The sequence below is a fragment of the Myripristis murdjan genome, chromosome 8, assembly GCF_902150065.1.
Source record: "Myripristis murdjan chromosome 8, fMyrMur1.1, whole genome shotgun sequence".
In the NCBI taxonomy this organism is placed as follows: Eukaryota; Metazoa; Chordata; class Actinopteri; order Holocentriformes; family Holocentridae; genus Myripristis; species Myripristis murdjan.
The window spans coordinates 9453095-9465765 of NC_043987.1; the positions used below are offsets into that span (position 1 = coordinate 9453095).

General features: G+C 42.6%; 2 protein-coding genes across 3 annotated transcripts in view; both read left to right on the top strand.

The window, feature by feature from the left end:
* The first annotated feature begins 1167 nt into the window (after positions 1 to 1167).
* On the top strand, positions 1168 to 8014 carry LOC115363208 (cyclin-dependent kinase 5 activator 1-like). Its single transcript, XM_030057314.1, has 3 exons — positions 1168 to 1739; positions 2916 to 3563; positions 3833 to 8014. Exons 2-3 carry the CDS (start codon positions 3048 to 3050, stop codon positions 4322 to 4324), a joined length of 1008 nt encoding a protein of 335 aa, XP_029913174.1. The 5' UTR covers positions 1168 to 1739; positions 2916 to 3047; the 3' UTR covers positions 4325 to 8014.
* Positions 8015 to 12260: 4246 nt separating this feature from the next.
* The window catches only part of nsfa (N-ethylmaleimide-sensitive factor a), a 62005-nt gene continuing 61594 nt past the window's right edge, over positions 12261 to 12671 (top strand). For both annotated transcript variants that reach the window (XM_030057312.1, XM_030057313.1), the window contains exon 1: positions 12261 to 12356. In XM_030057312.1, the coding sequence (XP_029913172.1) occupies positions 12345 to 12356 (12 nt within the window). In that variant the 5' untranslated portion in view covers positions 12261 to 12344. The remainder of the gene's footprint in view (positions 12357 to 12671) is intronic.

Here is a 12671-nt window from a genome sequence, read left to right on the forward strand (position 1 = left end):
AAATGCAACGTGTCGTCTCCTTCTTCTTCTTCCTTTTTTAAGATTCTTTGTTTTCCTTCAATTACCTGGTTCCTGCAGATATGTGAGTACATGTTGCACCTTAGTTAACTGAGCCACAAGGGCAGCTGTTCTTTTTTTCTGAAAGAAAAAACAAACAAAAAACCTGTAAACTTTCTCTTAGGAAAACTGGCCGATTATTAAAAACAAATGTTGTAGTTTTTGGCTGGACTGAAAACTGGACTTTGATCTGAAGTACATGAGTTTTGAAGAGAGGCCACTTTGGATCACTCCCCTGGGCACACACAGCCAAGAATATGGACAATGTAGTAACCTGAATGCAAATCAACACTTACTAATTTCTTTGTCAAAATTAAAAAAAAAAAAAACAAAAAAAAAACATATATCCAAATCAAAAAATCCTGAGTGAGAAGAATTATGGGTGAGGTTGAAAAACAGCAACATTCCGAACTGAAAAACATACCTGAAATAAAAAAGTGAAACATGGTGGGCTAATTCGCTGATAAAGAACTGGGGAAAGGGCTCAGCATCCTTGTGAGCAAAGACAATCATGCTTTGGGAAAACTCTGTGCCCCTACAGACCCAGAGGACATCAAAATTCCCTATATGTGCCTGAGGCACAAATAATGAAGAAGAGGGGGGCAGTTCATCCTTGTAATGCTGTTTTTCACCAAATGTACTGTTAAAAGATCATACTGTGCCACAAGCACCTTAACGCATCTGACCGCAGCCGGGTTGCACACCAAAGAAAGACCACCAATTGCCGGTTCCTGAGACTGCGTGGAGCTGAGCCTGTTCCAACTGATTCATAAAAATGGGCTGTCTCGGTGCTCAGAGCCTGCCCACACTGCCACAGCCGCATGGTCTGGGCGGACAGGCTGTCACAACAGCAGCTCCACACATCTGTCTGGCTGCTTCAGCACCGCGGACAGCGCACTCTCCAATCGGCGGCCAATGGCTTCTCTGGTGAGGCTGCGACAGCGACAGAAAGCAGCAGCAGCATCCGAGCGGCAGCCAATGAAAAGGCGTCGTTTCCCTCCTACAACCAACCCGAATAACTGCAGATGCCCGCATCAAAGCGTCTGGGCTTTTCTCCCCCCCTCTCCCTCTCTCTCTCTCTCTCTCTCACAGGTTTGCTTAGCTAAGGGTATAAGCTGTCGTCTATTTTTGGAATGTGTAGTAGCCATTTTCCCCCTCGTCTCTCGGAATTCATCTCCTTCTGAGTTGATGTTAATTTGAGGTTGATGGTTGTGTTTTATTTATGTAATGAGGGAGGTTCGTCCGAGCTGTCAGCATCATAGCGGGAGCGGGTATTAACAGCCTTGATCGTATAGATTTTCGGTTCTCAATGGAAGACATCTTCCCCCTCACTGCGAGTGAAGCACATTTCGCATCTGTTCCGCATCTGTATTTCCACCGACGAGCGAGAGACTTGCATTATTCCTGAATGAAGATTTAGATCGCCAAAGTCGCCCACCAGGAGAACCTGTAGGCCTAACGCTGGGTTATTTTCACTGATTGTGGGCCACGTTGGACCGAACCGTCTTCACGCCCAGGAACCCTGGACAGCTCCGAGCAACACGCTTATGTCGGCGGCCGAGGTGTGAAAATCAACCGAGAACAGGCTGAGAGCAGTCACATTTTGACCGCATTTACCTGGTAGAAAAGGGTCAAGGTGTGAGTCTACATGGATTTGATAAGAAGACTCGATTAATTTAAAGGTAACTGCTCTAAAAGCATGACGAATTGTTTTGCTGCATATGACAACAACCACCATAAGGCTTTACAGATAATAAAAAATAAAAAAATACTGAGCAGGCTTACATCAAATACGTTTTTACAAATCAGGAATATACATACGGCCACTTGCAAGCGCATTAAGACTTATCTCTCTTTCATTTTGCATTGATTCTTGCACTTGTTTTGATTGTCTCTTTGGCTCAACAATTGATCAAACAAGCTCTAATGGCAGCACCATTGTATTTATTTACAGTCCAGCTAGGTTACAGGCGCTATGTTTGACAATATAGGCCTGTATCAGCTGATATTTCTGAGGGTGCCTTGTGTTGAGGGGGGTGGTGTTTTCAAGGCTTCCATTTTGAAGCTAAGATGGATGCTTGCGCAGATTTCTTTCTCATGCCTCTGTGGCCTTATCTTGGTCCTTATATAATACTGATGAACACTGGAGTGGCGAGAGGCCCGTTTTACAGTGACGTGACTCCCGATGATGCAAATACATGCTATACATAATGCAGAGCAAGTGAGCGATATGATTTGAATGTATTGACTAAGTCTGGACCGGAGAATAAAACTGAATAAGGATTTGATTAATTGGTATGTTTAAGTTCTCCCACTGACGGTTTTTATTACCTGACACTGTGGACTACGCTATTTTTGGAAGATCTTGATTTTATGGGACACTAAAACAAACCAACCCCTTATGTGGCCATATGTGAACATTTATTCCACGTTTTTCAAACATCCTTCCAGCTACCACACAGCACCCCTGTGAAGGAATGCCATTAAATTAGCAGTTAGAAGATTTAATATACTCTAGCTCTGTGTTCAGATCAGACAAATAAACACGTTAAAATTGTTTAAGTATTAAAGACTGCATTTATTAAAACTTCATATTGTATCAGAGGCACTTCTAATTATGGATTTTGACTATTCATTTCGAGTATTTGAATGTGTTTCACCTAATTTTCTCTTCTAAAACAATTAATTGGAATCGCGCATTAGTTCGCTTTTACCATACAATTTGAATCATGACTCATTTAATGCAATGAGGCATCCTTGATGCTTTTTGTTGATTGACGTGATTTTGCATTTTGTATACACTCTATATATTGGTAAATTTTTACCTTTCCTCTTGTGTTTCTCATTGTTCTTCACAGGTTAGGCTTCCTCCCAAGGTGAAACACCTCAGTTCTTCCAAAGCTCTTTGTTTGTTCCAATCAGAGAACTTGTTCCCCACGGCTCCCTACTTCATCCCTCCTCGTTCCTTCTGATAACCCACACTAAACATCATGGGAACGGTACTGTCACTGTCCCCAAGCTACCGCAAGGCGGCGCTGTTTGAGGATGGCCCGGCCACAGTGGGCCACTACACGGCTGTCCAGAACAGTAAGAACGCTAAGGACACTGCCACCGCTGCTGCGAAGAGCCTCAAACGCCCCTCCATCATTAGCGTGCTGCCATGGAAACGCATCGTGGCTGTGTCAGCGAAGAGGAAGGGCTCCAAGAAGCTGCCATTGGACGGTGGGGACGCGGGAAAGGGGAGCTCTCCGGATGGCCACACAGCGGCCTCCACCAACTCAGCCTCCAACAGCCTGAAGCTGAAGAAGTCCCAATCCTGCGCCAACCTGTCGTCTTACTCATCCAGCAAGGACCCCTCGGCCACCACCACCACTACCTCCTCTCACCTGCCCACCTCCAAGACCCTGGCCAACGTAGCTACTGTTGCCACCAAGAAGAACTCCCTCACAGGCTCTGGGATCCAGTCGTCCAATGCAGCTGGCACGCCGAAACGCGTCATCGTCCAGGTAACATGTTTCAGTTCTGGTTTTCTCTCTTTCAGTTAAAGAGTGAATAGTTGCTTGATTAGATGTTTCTCATGCTTTTTGGTCTTCCTTCTCCCCTCTCATCTTTCTGTATTCCTTTCTGGTCTCAATCTATCTACCCAAGTGTTTTTGTCTCCCTTCCTCCTTCTATTATTTTGCATTCTATTATAAATTCAATCTATGCCTCTTTTCATCAGTCACTTCTCTCTCTCCTTTAAATCTTTCCTTCCTCCCTCTTTCCTTCTATCCAGGCCTCCACCAGTGAGCTGATGCGCAGCCTGGGTGAGTTCCTGTGCCGCCGGTGCTACCGTCTGAAGCGTTTATCCCCAACGGACCCAGTGCTGTGGCTGCGCAGCGTGGACCGCTCTCTCCTCCTGCAGGGCTGGCAGGACCAGGGCTTCATTACCCCCGCCAACGTGGTTTTCCTCTACATGCTGTGCCGTGATGTGGTCTCTGCTGAGGTGGCTTCTGAGCGCGAGCTGCAGGCCTCGCTACTCACCTGCCTGTACCTGTCCTACTCCTACATGGGCAACGAGATCTCTTACCCGCTGAAGCCCTTCCTGGTCGAGGCGGAGAAGGAGGCCTTCTGGGACCGCTGCCTGGAGATCATCAACCGTATGAGCGGCAAGATGCTCCAGATCAACACCGACCCGCACTTCTTCACCCAGGTGTTTGCTGACCTGAAGAATGAGAGCAAGAAAGAGGAGGAGAAGACCAGGCTCCTCATTGGTCTTGACCGATAAGAGGAACCTGGAAGGGGGGGAGGGAGGTAATGGGATTGATGGAGTTAATAGGGTGAGGATGCATGAAAGGATGGATGGGTAGCTGGTTGTGGATGCAGTGTAGCACTACAGTTTATCAGCACTGTTGTCTGGCGTCTCTAATGTTTTAAGTATAACCAAATTTCCTGTTGATGTGCTGTGTACAAAACCGAACAAAGAGCAATATAAATACGGCATTTAAATAATTTTGGATTGGGTAATGAAGCACTTAAGCACTAACAGGCTATCAGATGGAGGCAGTAACCGATCTCCTGTGTCTTGCCTCGAGGCAGCAATTAGTCTCTGGAGCATTTTTACAATCACAGCGCAGATCGAAATCATCGTGCTGGACACACCATCAGCCACATTATCTCAAACAACTTGATCTGATTAGATTCTCAAGACTGAGAGGTAACTTGTTTACATCAAATGTCTGAGCCTGCTTGGCTCAGAATATGAGGCTTTGAAAGAGATATGATCATAAGTGTGTCAAGACTGATGTAACAGACAATAAAAACAGAAGGTCATTTATTATCAAACACCTGGCCTTCTTTCATGATATGACAGTAATAGCCTGTGAGAAAGAGACATGATCTTTGTGATATTTATTTTTTACCTCAGGCCATGAGGCACACCTCAGTCTGACCTATTCATTGCTTTTGTGGAATAAATAATGATATGCTCCCATTGAAGTAGCAAGTATTTTTCTATCTTTAAATAACAAATGAAGAGATTGGAAACGCCAGTCAATATGTCTGTAAACTGCTCATGTACATATTTAATGGGTTATATAATGATTATAAAGATTCAGGATATAAAGACAACAGAAGAGGCAAATAAAGAACTAGTCAGTGTGATAGTATCCAGGCATTGTGACAATAGAGGAATGTCAGGGTAGCAGAGCGATAATGAAAAACGATAACCACATTGCATGAGACCACTTCATGTCCTTGCATAGTGAAGCCCACACTTGATCACCTGCATATTGCCAACTCCCCTTTACCTTATTCCTTATATTGTCCTGCCCAAGCTTATTGCACTCACACAACGCTAGCAATGCGGAGCACTGGTGAAATTTCCAAAAAAGAAAAAAAAAAAAACAAACAATAACAACATTTAGGGCACATTTTTTGGAAAAGTGGGTTAAGTCAATCAAGCACAGAAAATCAACAGTAAGAAAATCTGCTTTAAATTGGGACACCAGCTATTTATTTTTAGAGTATGAAAATGTAATCCCTTGAACACTGATTAACGATCAGTAAGCACGGCCTAAGCTGTTTACATCTACTAAAACACAGGAAAATGTAATACTGACCCCAGACAAGATGTTCAGCAAAGAATTAATTCATTCCTTTCTGTTTACCTGCATTTTGTCCAGCTGTCTATATTGGTGCTGTCCTAATGCTTAGCCACATTTGAACATTATATACAGGTGACTGTCAGTTTCCACCCACTGATAGAGAGACAGAAGCAGAGAAAAAGAAAGAAAGAAAGAAAGAAAGAAAGAAAGAAAGAAAGAAAGAAAGAAAGAAAGAAAGAAAAAATGAAAATGATTTCACTCCCAAATTTACTCTGTGCTTTGCAGTATCACCGAGAATGCTGATTCTCACCTACACTTTTCATTTCCATCTCAAATCATTGTGCTTATGTCGTGCACTTCACGCAGAATGACGGATGAGTGGTGCTGGGACATGGAGGACAGGCTTCTGGGCCTGGGAGAATAGATCATGTGATTCCTCCTGACCAATGGCTACACAAGTCCAGGTGAAAGAAAATGTGATTATATCCCAAGTGAAAGAGATTCGAGTGACTACTGTAGGTGAAGGCAGGGGCGGATCTGACTTTTCTTCCACCGCAACACTTTGATGTTGCTGTCGACTCTTGACTCGAGGGACCATCGCTGCTGTTTGAAGTGTCGCCCCTTGCCCCCCCTACCTCATTACTCTCTACAGCAAACTGACAAACAAAACAAAAAAACAGATTCTCTCTATGTCCATCTGGTCCAATCTGGTCCAAACCAGTCCTGTCCTGTCTGGTGCGGCCCAGTCTAGTCATCCCATATTAGAGACTCTCTGGCCTGCTGATCTGATGGCTCTTATTTCTTCACTGAATTGTGTTGACATGCATGTGTGCTTCTATAGGTTTCCTTGCATGCTGCTTTGTGTTGGACACACCACAACATGCATTGCAGAAGAGACTAAGTGGTGGCCACACCGAACTGAAAAAAGCTAGACTTAGTGATGTGACATCCTAAAGATGACAGAATTTGGGTTCTCATTCGGCTTGCTTTCGCAGCTTTGCACAAGAAATCTCTAATGAAGGGAACATGTCAAGAAAACTTATTTTTAACCCAGTGGAAGCTACTGTACAAGTTTAGCCCATATTAGCGCAGTTTGGTTTCCATGCTGGGTTTGGTCTTGGTTCTGTGGTGCTTGGGGGCCTGTTTCCCTCTAAAATTTAAATAATAAACCCTTTCGCTTTGCATAACTACCAAAGCTCAGTTATTGAGAGGCTATGTGACCTGCAAATTCCTGAAGGCATGCCCATCACAACCAACAGAGGAAAAGTGAGGCAAAGATGTAAAAAGTTGCACCTCTACAGTGCATACAGGCAGGTATCCTGTCTGAAGTCAAAGAAATGCCTAAGTAAACATCTTCCCGATGGATATAATGCTGTTTCTGCATCCAAATAAAACACAGTCAGTTCCACTCATGAGCTGGAAATATTTCTTGTCCATCAGCTCATACCTTTTAATTTTAAAATCCCATTGCTGAACATGAGCATGCTGCTGGTCATAACTAAACCTCAGACTTCAATTTTTGGTGATTCAAGGCTTTTACTTGAACCAAAGGATTAAATAATTCTCTTGAGACTTGTTTTATTATGTTTGGACTCAGAAACCCCTCACATAGTCTGTTTTATTAAGTCAAAGATGTATTTTTGTGAATCTAAACTGAGCACTGTTTTTCTTATTTTTTGACAGGATGTTTTTTAAATGCAATGCAGCAGTCCTCATCATGTTCCCTCCAGAGAGATTCCTTGCCTTCATAATGTCACATTACTTAGCCTGCCTGTAGCCAACAAACTGTCTTCAGTTTTAGAAAAGTCCCACCTTCTCAAAGAGGGTGGAGATCTTGTGCCATAATGTTCTAAAAGACTCCATGTTTTTAAATAGAAACCAACAAAACAAAATGCTCTATGAACCAACACTACAAGTCTCTGACTGCTGAACAAGAAAGACTATTTCAGTACGCAATCATGCATACATTTTTCTCTACTTTGTTACATGTCTGAGATGAGGACAAAAATGACTTGTTGATATAGCAAGGACATGGATGGCCAGAGTAAAGATGGATTAAAGTGAATGCGTCACTTTGCAAACCAAAACTGGAGTCTCATCAATGCCGGAGGCCTCGTCAACATTCTGTTAGCAACTTAATAACTTATTGAAAACAGTTATCTGTTTGCCTTTCTAGTGGCAGAACAGCACATAAAAGTTTTTCCTCATTCATCAACAGAGAATTTAACAGCTTAGTAGTGAACATAACAGAGTGCCATGAACGTCTCCACTGTTGGCTGGGTGTCTCCAAATGACGGGTGATGTATTAACTCTGGTTGTGTTTATGTATAGCTAAAGACCAACTGGGCTGCAGAAGGTATTGTGCTGTAAAATAATGTAGCCTTGAACCAGAGTTAGACCTCATGAGACAAATATGCACCTGAAGAATGAATCCCATGGCAAACAAGCTTGTTTACATGTCCTTCCTCCGAGCTGTTGCTGATGGGTTGAACAGTAGACAAGTAGCATTATTTAGTTGAATGACATTCACAAGATGACTACTGAATAATTAAAATGTATTTGTTTTGTTTTGTGTTTTTTTTTTTTTTTTTTTTTTTTTTTTTTGGTAGTTTATTGTTGCTTATCAAAATCGTGATCATATATCACCACATGTTAACGCCTGTCCGACAGAGTCTGAGGTTGACTTGATAGCATGAAAAAAAAATGTCATTTGGCTCAGTGCCACTGTGGAAGCTGTTCTGGACATTTTCAGTTCAAATCACCCTTAAACAGCATTCATTTCCACAGCAACATTATCTAAACTCTGTGGCAGACAAGTTACAATTGCCTGTTTCTCTGATGTACTGTGCAACTTAATTTGCTTGTAGAGAATGGTAGCATTTCTGTTTACTGTTAGCAATTAGTTGTTCTATTCTATTTCTTTGAGTAGAAAACATACAAACTCACTCAGACTTTGATATTTTGATTATTCAGTGCTCAACATGGTGTGGATGTTATGTCTCTTATTAAAGCAGTCCATAACAGGGTTTTGACATGTTAAAAAGGAGGAAGAATAATGATGTATGTTCTCTTTGGATTACTCCAAAGAGGAGAAAAACTGAAGAGTAAAGTTCCCTCCACGTTTCTATTATTTTTGCTTCCACCTGCTCCAATCCTCTCAACTGTGCAGGGACAATAAGAAGAGGAAAGGAATCAAGGATAGGAAGCGAGAAAAGGAAACACATCCTCTGAATGGAACTAGAACTGGAGGGAGAACTAGGGGCCGACACCCCCCTCCTGTTCATGCTCTCATCCTTGATCAATTCATAACAATGTGCCATATTTTATCTTGCAACACATACAAGACAAAAACTATTGTGTAACATATGAAGCTTATTATGATGATGATGATGATGATGATGATGATGAAGAAGTTGAAGTTATTACAGTTTTCCTTCCTTTTCATTTGTGAATCATATTGTGTAAACAAAAAAACTTTGTTGAACAAAAGTCAAGGCTACTAGTGTTACTAGAGTACTGATGCTGCAGTCTGTGACTCTGTGGGTGTATGACTATGTATGTGAGAAGTAAGAAGAATTTGACCAACTGTTACAGTTACTTTATATAAAAAAAACCTTTGCAAGCATGTTGTCTTTGCTTTTATCTTCATATCATGTGGTTACATAGTTAGATAGATGTCAGTATTGGAACATGATTATTGTTTTGGGGTTTTCTGAACTCAAATGTGACAACTGCTCTTTCAGTGATGGGAAACCTTGTGCTATGAATGTTGGGGCTTAGGTAAGTTTTCACTGAAACCAGTTCATTAGACTAATTCTTATCTTCAGCCTGGGAGTGGAAACTACTCAGTAAAATTAATTGCTTTAGTAGTAGGTTGCAAAACCTGCAGAACTTTGGCCCTCAACATCATATCATTGCTCATACTTGGTCTATAGTTTTACATATAAAGTAAGTATAAACCAGGCAGTACAGAGAATTCCTGACCAAGGGCAAGGGAGCAGAGAATTGTTGACTTGTTGACAGCTTTGCAGGGTAAGCCTGAGTGGATTTGGACAGGGCACATAGTGGTGTTCAGGGAGTTTGAACAACTTCAAATGAAAAAGTTCCAAACTAAGACGGAGCCCTGTAATTGGTAGTGCAATTATTGTAGCCTGTCTTGCAACAGAGAGAGTATGGTGTTGACAGGTGAAGTTAAGGGGCTCCAAGAGAGCAGTGGAGCATGGATGTCATGCAAGCTGTGGTGCTGAAATTTTAATGCTACGTGCAAGAGGGAAGCAAAAGCCAAGGAAAGCTTTAGAAACAGCTCCCCAGTTAATCTCCCTGTATAGATGTTGCATTGTGATTGCATTGTGATTTGGGCTACATGTGAGTTGGGAATAACTTGTTTAGTTGGACACACCTCTCCCCGAATGTTAAATGTAAAGAGAAGTGACAAATTAAAGGAAAAACAAACATGTGTCTTAGTAAGGTGTTTGACCATAAGAACAGCCTCAGTGTTCCTTGGCATAGATTAAGCAAGTCTCTGGAACTTAGAAAAATTTCTCCTCATTTCGTCGGTCCAAAATCTCCTATGGCTGATCAGCTGGGTTGTGTTGGGTCGTGACTGTGGGGGGCATATCAAATGAGTTACGTCATTTTCATCCTTATCAAATCATTCAGTGAGTCCTCGCGTCCTGTGGATGGAGGTGCTGATTTACAACAAAAACATCACGCTGGTTGGTTTTCCAATCCGAGGCTCGTCGCAGTGTCGCTGTCCGGGGTGCTGAAAGAGCTTTAAGGTCAGCCCAGGCGGGCGGCGCTCTCCGTGGTGCTTAAAGTGAAAAGGCCAATGCCTGTCCGGATTACTGAAATGGCAAACAAAGCTATTAAGGATATGCCATTTTCAAAACGTCCACATAAGCTTGTTCCCATAACATTGTTCATTCAGTCTGAACGCATATTATACAATGTCTTCAAACTCAGTGACATTTATAATCTAAAAAAGAGCAACCGGTCAAAACAGCTAATTCCACTGAAAATTAATAAACATGAGCAGCACTAAACCAGTACATCGCAAATGGTAATCAAAACAGGACCACAGAAGTTAGTAGTGAGACTGAAACAAGGTCGAGGGGTCTGTGCCAAGGTTGGTCACTGTGTCGCTGTCCAGGGTGCTGAAAATGTGTTGCGGCCAGAGTGATGGGAGCTCACACTTTATTTTCTCTCACTGCTAGACACCATTACCTATTACCATATAGTGATGTTACTTTGTGCAGACTGAATGCCAGCTCCACTCTGGGAGGCAGGGGGCGCTGTCCGTGGTGCTGAAGTAAACAAACCGAGGGCAAAAACACGGAAGGGGCGTCCAACGTCACTTTCCCATAAGATTAGATAATCTTTATTGTCCACAGCTGTGGTAATTTGTCTTCAGTTTCACAAGTTGGTTAGAATACATCGCACGAAATCACAAAACGTACAATTATAAACATTTTCACAACATAAAGAGCACAGACAGCAATGACGGACATGGTTCCAGTGTGAATGGTGCTGACGACTTTAGCAGAGCATTTGGTATGAAAGACTTTTTGCAAATGTTCTTGGACGCTCCAGTGGCTCTATAGCGTCTTCTCGAGGGCAGTTTTATGAATTCTTTGAAGAGAGGATGAACAAGATCAGACACAATTTGTCCGGCGTTTTGTTTCACCTGGATTTTATATATACACCCTTGTTGCCTCTGCTCTTTAACAATAATTTTACTGGCCATGTTCATAATTCTGGCTGGTCTGTTTTTGTTCTTGGACCCCAGGTGCCCACACCATGTCCACATATTAAAAGTTAAAACACTTCCAACAAGACTTCTATATACAGTCTTTAAAATGCTGTTGCATTTCTTATATAGTATGAATCTGATTTCCCGATCAGATACAAGCGCTAAATTGATTTTTTTTTTTTTCGTATGCTGAAATGACTGTAGTGCTGTAAAACTTAATCACCTCCTGACCATCACAGTCCATGACTGCCAACGGCAATCATGAGATGAGATGAGATGGGATGAGATGAGAAGGCAATGGATGGCAATATGTTCAATTAAACTAAAGAATAACCGGTATGTCGTGCTTGCCACCAAGATTTTCAAAGACAAAATGACTTTGCAATTAATCTATTCAGCTGAAACGAGGTTACATTCATTCATACAAGCCTTCACACTTAATATCTCAAAGGATTTGAAAGCCCACATTTTCATACACCAAATGAAAACTGAAAAACAACACCACGTGTTTTAGTGCCATACATGCCATTGTACAAACATACATCACTGACAAAAGCATGTAGCTTTGCAGGGCTAGGCTCCACAAACGAAAACGTGCATACTGCCCACATATAAGAGCCTGCAGCCGTGCTCCAGCCGCGCTGCTGCGGTGAGTCATATATGAAGCGTATTTTACCCACTTTTGTGTCAATTTTATTAATGGCATCTGCCACGTGAGCGCTCCGCATGGCAGAGGATCAATGGGGGGCACGGAAAGAGGAGTGATCTTCCTCAAGCACGCGAGCTTATAGGTGACATCCTCACTGTCACGCTTCCGTTTTCGATTCAGCCAATCATAGCGAGATGCGCTGCAGTTTATAAACCCGTCTGCTGCTCTGCTTTCCGCTCACTGTCCCCGCTGCCCTATGAATTATTCTCCCGAGCTGCATCTCTGAGCTACCGCAACCGCGAAGATGGCTGCCCGGGTAAGACATATACGTTTTGTTTATTCCAACATTTATGCAATTATTCCCGCGATGCTACGTTGATTCCCCGTCCGTCAAAAGTAGGAAAAGCCCTACCGAGGCGGATTATATTGGACTAGCGTTGTCTGCCTTCAAATTGCTAGCAGTCCTGGTACCGTTAGCGCCTGAATGTCACTGCGCCTGAATCGTCCCGGCTGCAAAATTTGGCGTTTATTTAACACGGCGCTGCAGCCTCTGTAATCGTGGCATTTGTTCGAAATAATTTCTGCCAGGATTGCATAATCGGTCCAGTATCACAACCCCCGCTTAGTTTAC

What these genes read in the sequence shown, in the direction of transcription:
- LOC115363208 (XM_030057314.1), top strand. Translation starts at nt 3,048, where the DNA reads ATGGGAACGGTACTGTCACTGTCCCCAAGCTACCGCAAGGCGGCGCTG. An exon ending in CGAAACGCGTCATCGTCCAG is followed by an intron (nt 3,564 to 3,832) that starts GTAACATGTTTC and finishes CCTTCTATCCAG; the next exon opens with GCCTCCACCAGTGAGCTGAT.